This window comes from Tenrec ecaudatus, chromosome 1 (assembly GCF_050624435.1).
Source record: "Tenrec ecaudatus isolate mTenEca1 chromosome 1, mTenEca1.hap1, whole genome shotgun sequence".
NCBI lineage: Eukaryota > Metazoa > Chordata > Mammalia > Afrosoricida > Tenrecidae > Tenrec > Tenrec ecaudatus.
The window spans coordinates 127,670,850-127,686,683 of record NC_134530.1 but is presented as its reverse complement, the minus strand read 5'-3'; the positions used below and the strand labels follow the sequence as shown (position 1 = coordinate 127,686,683).

Genomic DNA, 15,834 nt, shown 5'->3' with positions numbered 1-15,834 from the left:
TATCATAAAGAGTTATCGTTTCAGAAACCCACAGGGCAGTTCTATTCTGTCCTATGGTGTTTTGGAGTCCAAATCGACTACATGTCCCTGAGTTTGGCTGTGTTTATAATAACTGTGCAAATAGCAACATGTCAAAGGATAATCCAATTTTGAGCTAATAATTCTGTGGACTAAGTGAGTGTGCAAAACAGCAACTTAATATAGCTTGCTAAAGCAAGATCTAATATTAAGACCAGTGTGATCAATATTTCCAACTAAATTAACAAAAAATAAAACATGTTTGGGGGAGGAGTGAAGATGGCATCCACGTACAATCACCAGCCAGGAGTCCCTGCTGTTAGACCACAAAGTCAAGAAGGAAGGAGGCCAGTAGTGGGAGGCTGGTGCTGAAAGTGGATTCAGTGTACTAGGGTCTGCTTTAGACCTTCCCCTGTGACTTCTACTCATGAAGCGATTCGAGAACCTCTAAGTTCAGCGTCTCTGCCCGAGAGTTCCGCTAACCCCTTGCCAGGTCCAATCAAAGCTAAACTGGCCGCCCCCCTAGAAGTATGTGCTACAGATGACAACATTAAAATGACAGATTGGGGTGAAGGACTGGCATGCCACACCCACACAGAAGCAAACCAAGAAGGACAAAGAGAGTGTGAGAGTCTAGAGCCCAGCTAGACACGCCAAACAAGCCCTGAGGATGATGTCCCTGAACAGAGCTGCTAAGGCACAGAGCGTACTGAAGGGCTGACACATCTCAAGACCCAATGTCCCCTGGCTGGAGCACATGGCAACAGAGGACAATACAGGGGACACTCTGAGGGAAGGTTGTCTGGCCTGAAATCCCCACAGCTGAGCAAACGAACAAGGGAACATAACAGATTAGTGACGGGAGCAAAGTGAAGTCACAAAGCCCCTGAGGAGCACCCAATATAGACTTCAGGTTAGGAGGGGCAGTTCCCAGAATCCCCTAGGACCAGTGTAGACTCATATAGGTCAGCAGACAGACTTGGAATTATGTATACTTTTTGGTGCTTTTGCTAATTATTGTTTTTTTAATCTCTTTTTATTCAATCTTTGAGGTTTGTTTGTTTTTTGTCTCCATCGCTATTGGATTGCCTACCTATATAGGACAGGCATGGGAAGCGGGTTTGAGGAGAAAGCAATGGGACCCACGGTTGGGGGGGACTTGTGGGGAGGAGGCAGCGGAAGGGAGCCGTGAGCAACCAACGCCATAGACAGGAACAACAAGGGAATTAAAATCAACAAGGAAGACATAGAGACAGCAATCTAGCTGAGAGGAATTACTAAGAGGCAGAAGAAGGGTGAGCTGAGGCGGGGCAGGAGGAAGGTAAAAGGAGACAGAAGAAAGAGCTAGGAAGCGAGCTATGTGTACAGATATAAACATAGGTGTGTACACAGGTGTGTACATATGTAAATACATTACTTCATAAAAAGAGAGGTATTGGCCTATCTACATATATTTATATGGCAACACAGTGAGGTAGTGGAGAGACTGTGGGCCTCTGCTCAAGCCCTTGCCTCAATGCAAGAGCACTTTATTTTAACAACCTGGCATTCTGTGACACTCGCCCTCCTGGCATGATCACTGAAGACAAAATGGGTGTACAAGCAACTGTCATGAAGAAGGCTGATGGTGCCCAGCTATCAAAAGATATAGCATCGGGGTCTTAAAGGATTGAAGTTTAAAAAGGTGACCATCTAACAGAGAAGCAACAAGCCCACATGGAAGAAGCACACCAGCTTGTGCGATCATGAGGTGTCGGCCGGATTGGGTAACAGGCAGCAGAAGACCCAACACAAACAAAAACATATTGTTGAGAAAGAGTGAAGTCGGAGCAGAGACACAAAACCCATCTGGAGGCAGTGGGACATATGCTCACAGAAAGGTCACAAGGAAGGGATGAGTCAACCAGGGTGCAGTATAGCACCAATGAAACACGATATTCCTCTGATTCCTCGAGGCTTCCTCATCCCACCACTATCATGACCCCAGTCCTTTCTTTCAGTTCTGGCTAGATTGGAGCATGTACACTGGTACAGACAGATAAGAGTGGATGACACATGGAATCCAGGTCAGCGAAACTCTTCGGGAACAGAACTGGGAGTAGTGATACCAGAGGGTTGGGAGAGGATGGGGAGAGAGGGGGAGGAAGGGAGAACCGATCACAATGATCAACACACAACCCCCCCACCCCCACACACACACCCTGGGGGGACAAACAACAGAAACCATGGGGAAGTGAGACAGCAATCGGTGTAAGATATGAAAATAATAATTTATAATTTATCAAGAGTTCACAAAGGTGGGGGTGGGGGAAGAGCACCTGATACCAAGAGCTCAAATAGAAAATGTCAAAATAATGATGGTGAAATATGTACAAATATGTTTGATACAATTGATGTATGGATTGTTAGAAGAGCTGTAAGAGCCCCCAATAAAATGATCTTTAAAAAATAAAGAGATCTTGTGCAGCAAAATAAGAAAATATTTAATTCTGACAGAAAGATTTTTTTTAAACTTGAATCACCTATTAATCTTCCTACTTAAAAAGGGAGATTTTCAACTCTTTTCTTTACAATAGTGAGCAATTGACTTGAAGAATTTAAATTTGGCGAATGAATTACTTCATTGGTATTAACCTAACTTTAGAAATCTAAACAAAAGCAAATTATATAGTTAGCTAACAGCAACTAAATGAGAGACTAGCCAGGGTAAAAATGTCAAAAATCCAAAAAGCCTAACTCCCTGCCATCGAGTCAATGCCAATGTGACAGGGCAGACTTGCCCCTGTGAGTTTCTGAGACTGTAACCCTTCAGGGGAGTAGAAAGCCTCTCCCAGGAAGATGCTGGTGGTTTTAAAGTGCTGACCTTGAGGTTAACAGCCCATCTCATAACCACTATACCACCAGGGCTCCGAAAAACAATGAAGTGACCATGATATATATTTATATGTGTGTACACACACGCGCGCGCACACACACACTGTTCTTGCATCAATCTGTCTCCTTGGTGGCCTTCCCCTTTTCATGCATTACAGTTCTTTTCTAACACAGCAGCAAAATGTTAGTGAGCCATAGCAATGAGTTTGTGGCAATGTTGTGGAGAAATGTTTCTTCAGACTAGACGTCAGACTGCTTTTATATGCGTGCCTGCTGATTAAACATGTATCATAGCTGACACACAAGCCTTTCGTTTTCAATACCGCTTCGCACATACTTGACTGAGATCAAGTACATGCAATGCTCAGACTGTAATCTCACCTGCGAGGCATCACACTGCCCCCAGCACACCTAAGTAAATGCACCAAGACCCAGCTGAAGACACGTGTTCTTCACATTCAAGCCATTGCATGGTCTGAGCCCAGGGGGTGCGGTGGCCTGGGACAGACAGGAGATCGGCACCCCCGATGGTGGCGTGCCCTTCAACACAGAACGGGGCTCATGAGGGAGGGGGAAGCAGGGAGGGAGGGGAAAAAAGAGGACCTGATGCCAAGGGCTTAAGGGGAGAGCAAATGCTTTGAAAATGATGAGGGCAAAGAATGTACTGATGTGCTTTACACAATTGATGTATGTGTGGATTGTGATAAGAGTTGTTTGAGTCCCTAATAAAACTTTTAAAAAAATAATAAAAATAGTCAAAGCTGGAAAAAAAAGAACATGAAAGCATAAATGTACCTGTTTCCTTAAAGGAAAAGGTAAGCGTATTTGGTTTTCATGATATTTGGTATCCTGTCCAAGAAGAGGTGAAAGCTGAACATTAGAAAAACGTTTAATCTCTCTCTGTAAATAATGATCAAGAATCAAAAGGCATATTCAATAGTGAAAAAAGCCCAGAGGTCCCGTTGAAGACTGAGGTGGACCTGACGGAAGCCACGGTGTCTTCAGTCACCTCCTCCGCACGTACAGGCTGGACAAATAGGAAGACAGAAGAAGTTTGGGGCAGATGAAGTAGGGTGTCTGTGAAGAATACGGAATGTGTATATATATATACATATGTCACGGACTGCACGAGAGCCAGGCAGAATGCTCCTTGGAATTGAAGTGGCGAGGCTGCGCCTCACTCTGGGGATGCTGTCTGTCGGCAGGGACCCAGTCCCGGGAGAAGAGCAGGTGGTTGTTGGAACATGCCGCCCGGCGGTTGCAGCTCCGTGGGTCCGTGTACAACAGAATAAATCACCACCAAATCTGCTGTCATTCCTGCCCCATCTGGCACTTAACCACGCACGATGCCCTCCTTCACGATGGAAGACTCATTACCAGCCTGCAAAATGCCGACAACGCAACCTTGCTGAAAGTGAAGAGGCCTCAAGCACTTACCTGATGAGGATCGGACACTATAGCCTGCCGTGGGGATCAATCGCCAGCCTAAAGTGCTCAATAAAGTGAAGCGTGAACAAAGCGAAGGGCCCGCCACAAGACGGACCGACACGTGGCTGCGACAACGGCTCACACAGCCCGACGGCCAGGGTCATGAGGAACGTGGCACCATACGTCAGACTCAACCTCCCGGCACCTAACAACAGCACCCATACAAAGGTCCCAGGGGAGCATACGTGCTTTGCCCTTGGCTGATAAACTCAAAGTTGGCAGTTCAAACCCACCCAGACGTGCCATAGAAGAAAAGCCTGGCCAACTGTCAAGACAAGTCCATGAAGCCGCTCGATTCTGTAACACATGATTTGGTTTAATTTGTACACACAGAAGAGGACTCCTTAAGCTTTAACTTACTTCACCAGAGAACCATCAATCTCCAGTAACTGTGCCAGAGGTACAAAAGAAGAAAAAGTCACCAACGCGTTATATCAGTTATATTACTGTACATCAAAAGAATTTCTACTTTACACTGTTCCTTTAAAAGCTAAGTCTTTCTTTAAAAGGACAGGGTAGAACTGTGAGTTTCCAAAACTCTAACTCTTTACCGGAGTAGAAAGCTCTACCTTCTCCCGAAGATCTGCTGGTGGTTTTGAACTGCTGACCTTGGGGTTAGCAACCCAACACATAACCACACCACCACTAGGGCTCCTGTACTCCTGTTTAGAGAACATATAAATTGTACCATAGTATGAAACTATACAACCTATACATACGTTCTTTACAAAGGGAACCTGCATTTTGTCAAGAGTTTGCCTTCCTTTTTGTGAAAAATACTAAAGAAACAAGGTACCTAAAATACCAACTACATAAAAAGAAGTCTTTTGATGCATCTGAAAACGGCTCTGGGTTATTGGTTATAATATTTAAGAGTATAATTTTGGCCATTCCCATAGGATCAGAAAATATTTTCCTGAGGTTCCTGGAAGCATCTTTTTTTTCAGATTATCATTGTTAGATTTAATTTTTAACCACCTGTAATTAACGGAAGCTACATTCATGTTTTAAAACATGGAATTTTATGCCACATCTATTACATATAATTGGTTAAATTCTAGTTTGTAGAGATACATGGATTCCAAATATATTTTTTCAGCTTATTGGTTTATCTAGGTTCAAAAAGAATCATCAAAAACCAAACAAACATACAAAGGATCTAAAATTGCTATTTTACCAATAGGAAGGCAAAAAGACAAGGCATCCTGGTGGTGTCCTGAGTGAAGCCCTGGGCTACTAACTGAATGTTGAGGCTCAAGCACACCAGCTGCTCTGTGGAGAAGAAATCCCAGGGAGTGAGGTATACGCTATCCTATAGGGTCCCTGTGAATCAGAATCAACTCAATGGCGCTGGATTTGGTTTGGGCATATAGAAAAATAATTTTCAGTATAGAATTTAAAGTGCTTTAATGCCTAAGATTTGTCACACTGACCCTCTTTAAGCTCATTTCCGTAATCCTGATGAAGTTTCCGAGCAAGACACCTTTCCTTGCACCACACAGCTGAACTAAGGAGCATGTAATTAAGCAGGAAAAAAAATAATTTAAATGTTTTGACAGAAATCTATACCTTCGCCTGGCTGCTAAATCACAAATTCATCTTAAAAGGTTGCCTATATTTACATAATTCTAATAGTTTAAAATTCTAAAATATTAAGAGTCATCTGTTTCAAAATTTAGCAAAATCCAAACAGTCAAACTGATACAGACATACAGTCTGGCATTGGTCTTGATGAAATTAAGAATGTATGTTTAGACTTATGTTCCCCCTTAAATCATTATACCCAAGCTTGTCTGCTTGTTAGGCTAGTGCAAAACATGGTACTCACCAGGATAAAGTAGTATGCGTACAGCACTGTACAATGGTGAAGGACAAATATTTTGTCACCGATCACTCTCCAATACAAAATGATAAGCAACAAATCTATAAGAAGAAAAAATGAGTACAGTATGATTAAGGAAGAAAGCTGCATTGGTACCCAAATGTATTAACTGTCTTCCGACAACTCACCACTGTCAGTCCACAGCAGTTTGTTCAGACCTCAGCTAGTCCGATAACCCACTTTATTGTAAAGCATCTGCCTTGATAGAACTGCCTCACCTTATCACTGCATGGATGATTCAGTGATAAGTCCTTGCTTTCTATTTGAGAGTACGATTATCAGTCAGTACAACCCATGTTCATCTAGCAAGTGCATGTCAGTGGAAACTTGGGTATCGTTATGATGCGGAATAGGTTTCAGACTGAGAGGGACTAGAAAGAAGCATTCTGCTTCTGGAAAAGCAGCCAGTGCAAACTCAATGCATCACATTGGTCTCATGATGTTGACTGGCGAATAAATGGATAATTTACTTCTAGGGTAAATAAAATGAAAATATTATCCAATAAACTTAAAAAACTTAAATGATTGATTTCCATTATTACCTTAATTCTAAGATAAGATGGTGGTAGAAAAAGCAAATTCAACAAACAAAAAATGAGTGACAAATTAAATATTAGTCTACAATGGCAAAACCACAAAGAACTATGACTAATAAAAATACATAGCAAGAAGTCAGGGTATCTGTTTTCTTTAGTATTGAATCTAAAACCATCATTTAGGAAATAGTTTCTTTTAACACGAGCGAAAACTCTTAAAATGTTGATGTAACTCTATTTTCTGTCTTTTATTTAACCTCCTGGCTAAGCATGAAATTTAGACATGGACACGGACAGACAGCTGAGGGCATAGTGGGTTAAGTGTGGGGTTGCTAACCACAAGGTTGGTGGTTCAGACCCATGCTCTGCTCTGTAGGAGAAAGACAGCTATCTGCTCCTATAGGGAGTAGGTCTACTTTGCCCTAAGGCTCACTCAGAGTTGGTATCCATTCAATGGGAATAGGTGTTTTGTTTTGTTTATAATAAGTTAGACCCTTCTCATAAAAATACAAATACAAAATTAGAGATTATTATTTACAAAGAGAAAATAATTCTCAAATGATAAATTTGGACATAACATCACAAATAAAAACCCCAAGAAAGCACTGTGACGCTCTTCGTGAGCTGTCAGAAATCCTTCTGGGTGGACATGTCCCTACAACCCGGGCTGCACGCTCTGTTCATTTTTATGGCAGTGGTTTTACAATATTTTCTTTCCGGAGGATAAAATGAATTGGCCTTTCCCCCAGCTTTTTAATGTTTGAGAGTTTAGAAAAAAATGAGTTCAAATTCATAGCTCTTATTTGCAATTTTTTGGATCACCTTACAGCATTTCTTCCGTTTGAGACTGTGAGCTACCCTAGATATTAACTAGTCTCTGAATTGACACCATTCATAAGTTCACATGTGATGCACTATGAGTTTTGAGTTATTGTTGGCAAGGAAAGCACCTCTCAGTCAAACTAGAAAATCTTTTCCAATGTATTCATGTGACTCACACTTGTCCTAAAAGGATTATTAAGTAATTCAATGACCTATTAAAAATTTCTCTCTTACTCTTCATGAATTACTGCATTTTGTTATGATTTATTTTTGTACAATTTACTTTTCATTGGCAAAAGAGTTTGTTGCCACTATTATTTCTCATTTTTGCTTCATCTCATATTTTATTCTTTTTAAATTTTCTATTTTTAAATAAAAGTATAATCTACTAAATAAAGTTTCTATATAAATGTCTAGATCAGGAAATCCATTATGTCACTTTTTTATTGAGGTGGTCCAATATTTATTTTTCCCTTAAAATTACATATTCCTAAAATTAACTTCTCCTTTAGGGAATTGTATACTGTATTGTATAGTGAATTGGCCGCTACAACTCCACCAAACACGAGGGAGCTGTGGAGCAGAAAAGGTCTGGATGTAACTGGTCTTGGCTGAAGCGGTTTTCTTTTGCAGATTTTAACTAAGCAATCCCAAGGGCCCTTGCAAGGGAGGAGCGGAGACATCCTTGACTTTAAGTAATCATACCTGAGAGACTCTTAAGACCCAAGTGTCAAGTTGTGGAGCTTATTGATTCCACTCATGGCAACTCCGTGTGTTACAGAGTAGAACTGAGCTCCACAGCGCTGTCCTGGTTGGAATCTTTATGGAATCTTTATGGCTAGGCCTTTCTTCCACGGCACCACGGTGTGGGCTTAACCACCGTCCTTTTGGTTAGCAGCTGAGAACAACATAGGATCATGTAGGGACCATCAGTAGCAAGCAATGTCTAGTGTCGGTCATGTGAGACTCCGGTCTGCAGCTGAGAGAGAGCCAGCAGGAAGAATGTCACATGTTCAACTATCAACTATTTGTCTCTCTGTGTGGATTCTAAAGGCTACGTCCTCCAGTGAAGAAAGTAAAAGCATACAGCACATCATCTCTGTACAACACAGGCCTCGTACAAAGGAAACACATACCAGAAATGAGGTAGCCTGATGCAATAGAAATATTCACATTCACAAGCGACGAATCACCCCTGCAAATAGTTTTAAAAACCACAATTAGTTTCCTTTTTCTTTTCTTCGGCACTTGGGTTATAGCGATGCCCACCTTAAATATGAAAATGTTTCTGTAGTTTCCCCAATAGCAAAGTTGCCAGTGTCAAAGATAAACCATGAAGCGCACAATAACAGTCACACAGGTATCAGTTCTGGCAGGCACAGGCTGCTCCCAGCTCAGGTCTGCCCAAGCCTCGCAGAAGAAATCTTGCAGTCTTCCTGTCCAATCACAGCATCTTCTGTGGTTCCTGCTGTCCCTGAGGTTTACTCTAGACGAGGCCCGTCTCCAAAGCACCCGTGATAATCAATCATCAACTCCCAAAACTCACACTAGACTGAAGAACCTAATCCTCTGACAGCCTAAAAGTGAATAAATAATAAGGTCTCCTGAGAATCACTAAGTTTTTTGTACTAAGACCAAGTTTTCAGAACTATTCCTAGCGTCTCCAAATTCAAGTTGGATGTGGGGCGGGGGAGTAAGATAAAGGTTATCTGGTTTGTTTTGTTTTGTTTTTCACCATCTTTCTAGAATTTGGGAGGCATTAAGCATTCTACCAGTGGAATTTATGATGACTTTGGAAGACATCGAATAGCCCACTCCCACCTAGTAAGTCACCTGAGGAGTGTCTCAGTAGGAATCCTGAATCCCAATGTAAGGCTGGCAATGCACAAAACATAAAATATTGCATAAACTATGCTAATACTTGTAACTACACCAAAAACCACAGTCTCTCCCACACATTAGCTACATGTTTTCAGTAAGATAAAATAACCAGAAGATAATTTTGTAATCGTGTTCTCAAATTGCTGGTTCACAAGCAGATCCAAGTGGAATTGCAGATGCTGATTTTTATTAACTCTTTATTCGGAACCAGAAACACAAGTACTTTGAGAAATCATCTGCTCCAGCCTCTGATTTTGCAGCAATTTGGTATTAACATCACCATCATATTAAAAATTAGGGGGATTAACAAAACAACGGCCTCCAGTTTTCGCCTCCTGGGGCTCTTTGCTTCAGGATAGAAGTATCAGTTCTTTAATTTATAAGCTGAGCGACCGTGAAATATTCAAATCTCATTAGAAGTAAAAAGTAGGTGTCACACAGCGAAATAAAATGACCAAAAATTACACCTGCAAATGGGAATATTTAGCAAAATTCAAGTTCTTTACAAATTTGGATCTGAAAAATGATACACAAAAATTGACCTGGAATAAATTATGGCATGAAAATCCAAATGTAAACAAATGAAAAATCCAAACATATTTTTAAAATACTAATCTTGGTTGTAATATTTACTTCCCCAAAGGATTGGCCCTTTTGAAAATTATCCAAGTAATATAAAACTGCGAGGGTGGGCAGGGAGAGATTTATTTAGTTAGAAAATACAGAAACCTGGGCAAATTCACTAAATTTGATTCACTTTGAGAAATACTTTCCAATTCAATGTTGCTGCAATTCAGATGGGGATTTAAAAAATAAGCTTTATAGTGATTGAAATGCCTGGTCAAATTGTCCCCAAGTCCATGTGAACCATAAGCCAGTATGGTGCTTTCTCAAATGCATCTCATCTCTCAAGCTGAACTGAACTCAGCCGTTCATATAGCACTAGGAAATAGTTTGTAAAACTTCTATCATGGACAGGGCAAGATGTGACAAAATAATAATTTATAAATTATCAAGGGCTCATGAGGGAGGGGAGAGCGGGGAGGGAGGGGGAAAAAAAGAGGACCTGATGCCAAGGGCTTCAGTGGAGAGCAAATGTTTTGAAAATGATGAGGGCAATGAATGTACAGATGTGCTTTACACAATTGATGTATTATGGATTGTGATAAGAGTTGTATGAGCCCTTTATAAAACTATGGGGAAAAAAACTTCTATCATTAAAATGTCATTTAAAAGTTTCCAAAGGACTCATCTTACAAATCACCCTCGGATTGGCAGACACAGCTATTATAGGTGCCTCAAAGATTCTCTGTGGACACTAAACTCTTCTCCCAAAGCTATCAATAATTCTCATGATTCACCTCTTTTCTATCTATTGATGGCTTCGAAGTTAGAATTTGAAAACTAAGTCTTAAGTAGCTGCTGCTCTTGACTACCCTACCTCAACAATGCCTTATTTTCGAGTTACAGTAATCTCGTTTATTTCACTCAGTAGGAATGTGTTTATCATTACCATATGTCCCGTTTGTTACCAAAATGGCAAGACTAGTCAAAGTGGCCCCATCCTTTGTATTCAAATCTAAAATTAGTCACTTGAAGACAACTTGATGAATCTCAAACAAATAAATTTTCCTAAAGCAAACACTATCACTATGCTTTACATGTTTAAGAAATGTTCGTATTGATTGACAGTTAATATAAATATAGGCATCAAATTGACTATCTTAAGGATACACAACTTACCAAAGGGGATCATTTCGAGAAGGTTCATCAAAAAGCAATATATACAGGCCAAAGATTCCGACCAATAAAGAATGGCATGTAGACACTACCCTGGAATGAAACCAAATATATGCAGAGACTTTAGATTCCTTCCAATCGACTTGAGCCCATTCTGATGAAGCATTTAACATTCTCCAAGAGCCCAACTCACTGCCATCGGGTTGATGCCGGCTCACGGCATCCCCATAAGACAGGATGGAACGGCCCTTGCGTTTCCGAAACTGTGAGACCTTAAGGGAAGGGAAAGCTGTGTCTTTGAACTGGTGACCCTTATCGTTAGCAGCCCACCAAGGAACCACTGCACCCCCACATTCTGGAGGCACTGAAATAGAGTAGCGGAATAACTGTTATTATAAGACACAACTGTCATTCAGCACTCGAAGGCCCCCACTTTAAACCAAAGCACACCTGGTAATGCGGGAGGTGGGTTTTTACACAGACAGATGGTAAATGGTAAGCTCACAACCCAGTGCCTTGTCCCCGATCCCTTTCCAGCCTCATCACTGGAGGTCCGGTCCCCAGCGCTTCAGACAATCGGCTGGCAGTGCTTCCAGATCTACTGACCTTAACCACCTCCTTAGCCTTAAAACAGAACTCAGATGGATCATGAAATGATGTATGACCTTGGAGATGTCAGTTCTAAATGTACATCCACCTGCATTATTGCACTTGATTTTTGTAACAGGCTGTGGGAGGCGAGGACAGCTATTCTTAGTCCTTCTTTGAAAGTATTATGAAAGTACTTATAAATAGAGAAATTGAGGCCCATGGACAGAAAATCGTTTTTTTAAAAGAAACACTCAAGTGGAAGTGAAATGTTCACAAGATGAAGGCCCAGCTTCCTTTGATAGAAAGAAAATGTTGAGATGAGGAACATCCATTTCTCTGAATAAAAAGAAAAGAAAAACCTCACTGTCACGGAGTCCGGTCCAGCTCACAGTGACCCTGTCGGGCAGGGCAGGGCTGTCTCCTGGGTACAATCCTGCCTCTTTCTCCCAAGAAGCGGCTGGTGGTTTCGAAGTGCTGACCTTGTGGTTGCGCAGCTCAGCTCACAACCACTATACCACCAGGGCTCCTCAGGTTCTAGGAATATATTCTAATTGGTAACTTGATGACTCAAAGGATCCCCACACTCGGCCACGCTGAAGAGCAACGTGCAGGTTACTCTTGCGCATGCGCCCACGCGGTGGAGTGATTCAGTTTACAAGACAGGGAGTTTCTTTTTTCTCTTCATTAGACTAAAAGAGGGATGGAATAGAAAAACTTTCCCTCCAAAACTAACTGGTGTGCAATAAATTTATCTCTACATTATGACCCGAAATCTTTCAAAACAACTGAAGAATAGCCACCGAAATCAAGCTTGGTGTTAGAAAAATATTGTATTTGATCTAATAGATGAGATGTTCAAATGTTATTTTAAATGCTCATGAAGCTCATTCATTTAAAGGCATTGACCAAGGAGCCTTTGTAATGTGAAGTATGAATAATTAATTCCATAGATCCATGTATCGGCTGGAATAATCATGCCACGCCCATCTGTACCATGGTGTATTATAGTTAGTACGGAAGGGTGAAATGTAAACTCCTTGAGGATTGGATGAATCATTCCAGCTAACAGTCAGCTTCCTATTGCTATAAAATATTCTGTGAGAGGGGAATAAAAACAAACCAAAAACATCCTCCGTTGCTAGCTAGTTTTAGTGTTCAATAACATTCAGATCAAAATGTTACCTTTCAGAAGAAATCTAACTCTTTGCTTCTGATGTTCAAGAGGCCTCGAATGCGCCTTTCTGTTGAGATGTTCCATAGGCCTCGATTGATGGGACTGGCATATGGTTCATTAAAATCAACCCTGATCCCCTTGGTGTGGCGTCTGCTCTGACTCCTAGTACCCCTAGTTTACCGCAGAGCTGACCGGTAGGGTCTCCCAGGCTGTGACTCCTTATGGAACTAGATTCCCATGTCTTTCTCCCTCGGGGGAGCTGGTGGGTTTGAACTACAGAGCTTTGTGCCGGCTCAGGGCTTAACCGCGGTGCCTGTCCAGGGCTCCATATAACTCATTAAAGGGCAGTGAAATGTTTAGTCGGCCAAACCATTCCCAGTATAAGTACGGAAGCAGATATCCTGAGTTTATTAGTCTGCTGTATTTTAAAAAAGGCATTACTTTGGCACTTCTCTGTTTAGTAAGATCTTCCTCCATGTGATTCGATGCAAATTCTTTAGTTTCTAAAAAGAAACACCAAAATGCTGTCTGTTGTGGGTTGAGTTGTGTCAAACCCATGATCCCACTTGGGAAGGGGTTGTCATCATTATGTTAATGAGGCAGGAGGAATACAGGGTGAATTTTGAGATATAAAAGAGACAAGTGAGAAGAGTTGAGATGAGGAAGAGAGACGCTCATCAGAGAAATGGACCTTCTCCAGCCCTGGCTCAGAGCCGTCCCCTAGGCCCCAGACGCTGAGCGCAGAAACCTAGCCTCCTGAGCCAGGAACAAATACATTTCTCTTTGTTCAACTCACTCGCGTGTAGTCTTTCTGTGAGAGCAGCACTGGACAACTAAGATACTGCCTGAGATAAAATAGTTCAATTCTTTAGAAAGAAGATTAAAAATAAATGCCTGTGCTTACAAAAATGGAAGTGGACCAAACCACTCCTGTTATAAGGACAGAAGCAGATACCCTGATTTACATCGTCTTCTGTATTTAAAAAAAAAAAGTCGATACTTTGGCACTTCTGTTTAGTAAAACCTTCCTATGTGTGAAGATTCTCTAGGTTCACTGGCTCTCTAGGAAATAATGAGGTACTATTTTTAGAGGAGCTATTTAAACTTAATGACATAATTATCCATGAATAATCTGGGTATGAATTACCAAATGAAACAATACCGCTCAAAAGAGTTAAATTTTGGAGCAGTATATTTAAAAATTAGGTGCTCAGCAACACAATGGGACTTTCTAAGGTATTTGACAGCAGCTAGATTAAAAGGCTTGTTTTTAAAAAGATAAACTTATATTTTTATCGAGAGCCTCCAAGCATGTAGGTTCTCAGAAAAAGCATCCGTTGAGCTCAACAACTGCCCATTGATCATCAAACTGGGTGTTTCATCCCATCCATTTGTGTTAGATGCCTGACCACCCCTTGTTCAGAGACCGTGTGCTAATGGGAGGAACACTGTGTGTTCAAGTCATCCATCTGTGTTAAGACTTCAAGGCTGCATGTCAAGACACCAATGGACACTTTATTCAAAACGTAGCCAGTCTCCTTGTTGCACTGTGCACCTCACAAGAGTTGGAAGCACGGAAAGAACATGCCATCTGCGCAGCCTAATGAATTTTACCGAACCCCACACTCCCTTGGCATGCAGGAACTGGGCCGTGTAGCACGGCCGCGATAAGACTAACAGATAGCATCTTACAATCCCTCCTTTGGCTTCACTTTTAGCTTTGCTTCTGTCCGTCGACACTTTCCCTATCCTAAGCACAGTGAAAAAGAGGAAGATTCAAAATGTCGGAGAGGAAGTGCACACGCCACGCTGCCACCTTGCTCTTCTCTTGCTGCCAGCCCGTCCGCCTTCCTGTGTCAGAAAGACTTTTACAAACAAAACTGTGGTTGGCACCTTAGGACTGGACATGTGAACATGATGTGTGCTGTGCTGAAGACAGAAGCATCCTACCTCTTAATGTTCAAACGCACTTGGAGGACCGACTCTTGCGCTTAGGGCAAGAAGAACTGTTGGCTATATGAAGCAGACAAACCAGTGTAAAGTGCACACAGAAATAACGAATGTCTTATTCACGGTATGAGTGCTAAAACTTGGTGTCTGGGAAGGTGGCAACAGGCTAAATGCTCCTGGATAAATAAGCAAATGTCCACGGTACGTGATCAATACAGCATCACTCCAAAGGAGACAGGTCTTGATGGCGTTCATGAACCTGGAGAACTCGATGCCGAGTGAAATAAGTCAGGAACACACAAGCAAACAGAGGTATTCTAGGACCCCACTTATATGCAAGATCTAGCAGCAAGTATGTGGAGATCAAAGTGTATGACGGTGGGAGGGAGTGTGAAAGGAGAACGCATTGCCTAGGAGACAAGGAGAGTCTTTCAAGGGTGATGGAAAAGAGCGGGAACAGTTGATGATGATGCATTGGTGGAACGGCATAATGGACATGTTTAACATCACTCAACTCTTGAAATGGCAAAAACGTTCTGTTACGTATACTTTCGCCACAAATTTCTTTTTAATGCCTATAAAACGATGCAACCCAAAAAGAGATTGCGGAGTTGAAGTGAAATATGCTCTCTTGTCTCAAACGCGTCAGCATTTGGTAAGAATTCTTTCATTCTGAACGAGGCTGCCAGGAAAAGCAGTCGCAGCAGTTTGGAAGACTAGCTGGATTTGTGTTACACTTAGCAGCAGCTTCAAGTAAATAACAACAGAAGAATGTTCCCAGAGTTGCTCCAATGCCTAGAGGTTTGCAAACGCACAGCCGCGTGTGAGCACGCAAAATTCTGTAAAGCAGGCAAAGCAGCCATCGGAGTCATGGGCTT

At 41.7% G+C, this 15,834-nt stretch overlaps 1 protein-coding gene across 4 annotated transcripts in view; it reads right to left on the bottom strand.

Moving 5' to 3' along the window:
• Positions 1–15,834, bottom strand: part of TLCD4 (TLC domain containing 4) — a 67,795-nt gene that overhangs the window by 26,929 nt on the left and 25,032 nt on the right. For all 4 annotated transcript variants that reach the window (XM_075558638.1, XM_075558630.1, XM_075558647.1 and 1 more), the window contains exons 3-5: positions 11,245–11,334; positions 8,757–8,815; positions 6,209–6,303 (exon numbers count right to left, since the gene is read on the bottom strand). In XM_075558638.1, the coding sequence (XP_075414753.1) occupies positions 6,209–6,303; positions 8,757–8,815; positions 11,245–11,334 (244 nt within the window). The remainder of the gene's footprint in view (positions 1–6,208; positions 6,304–8,756; positions 8,816–11,244; positions 11,335–15,834) is intronic.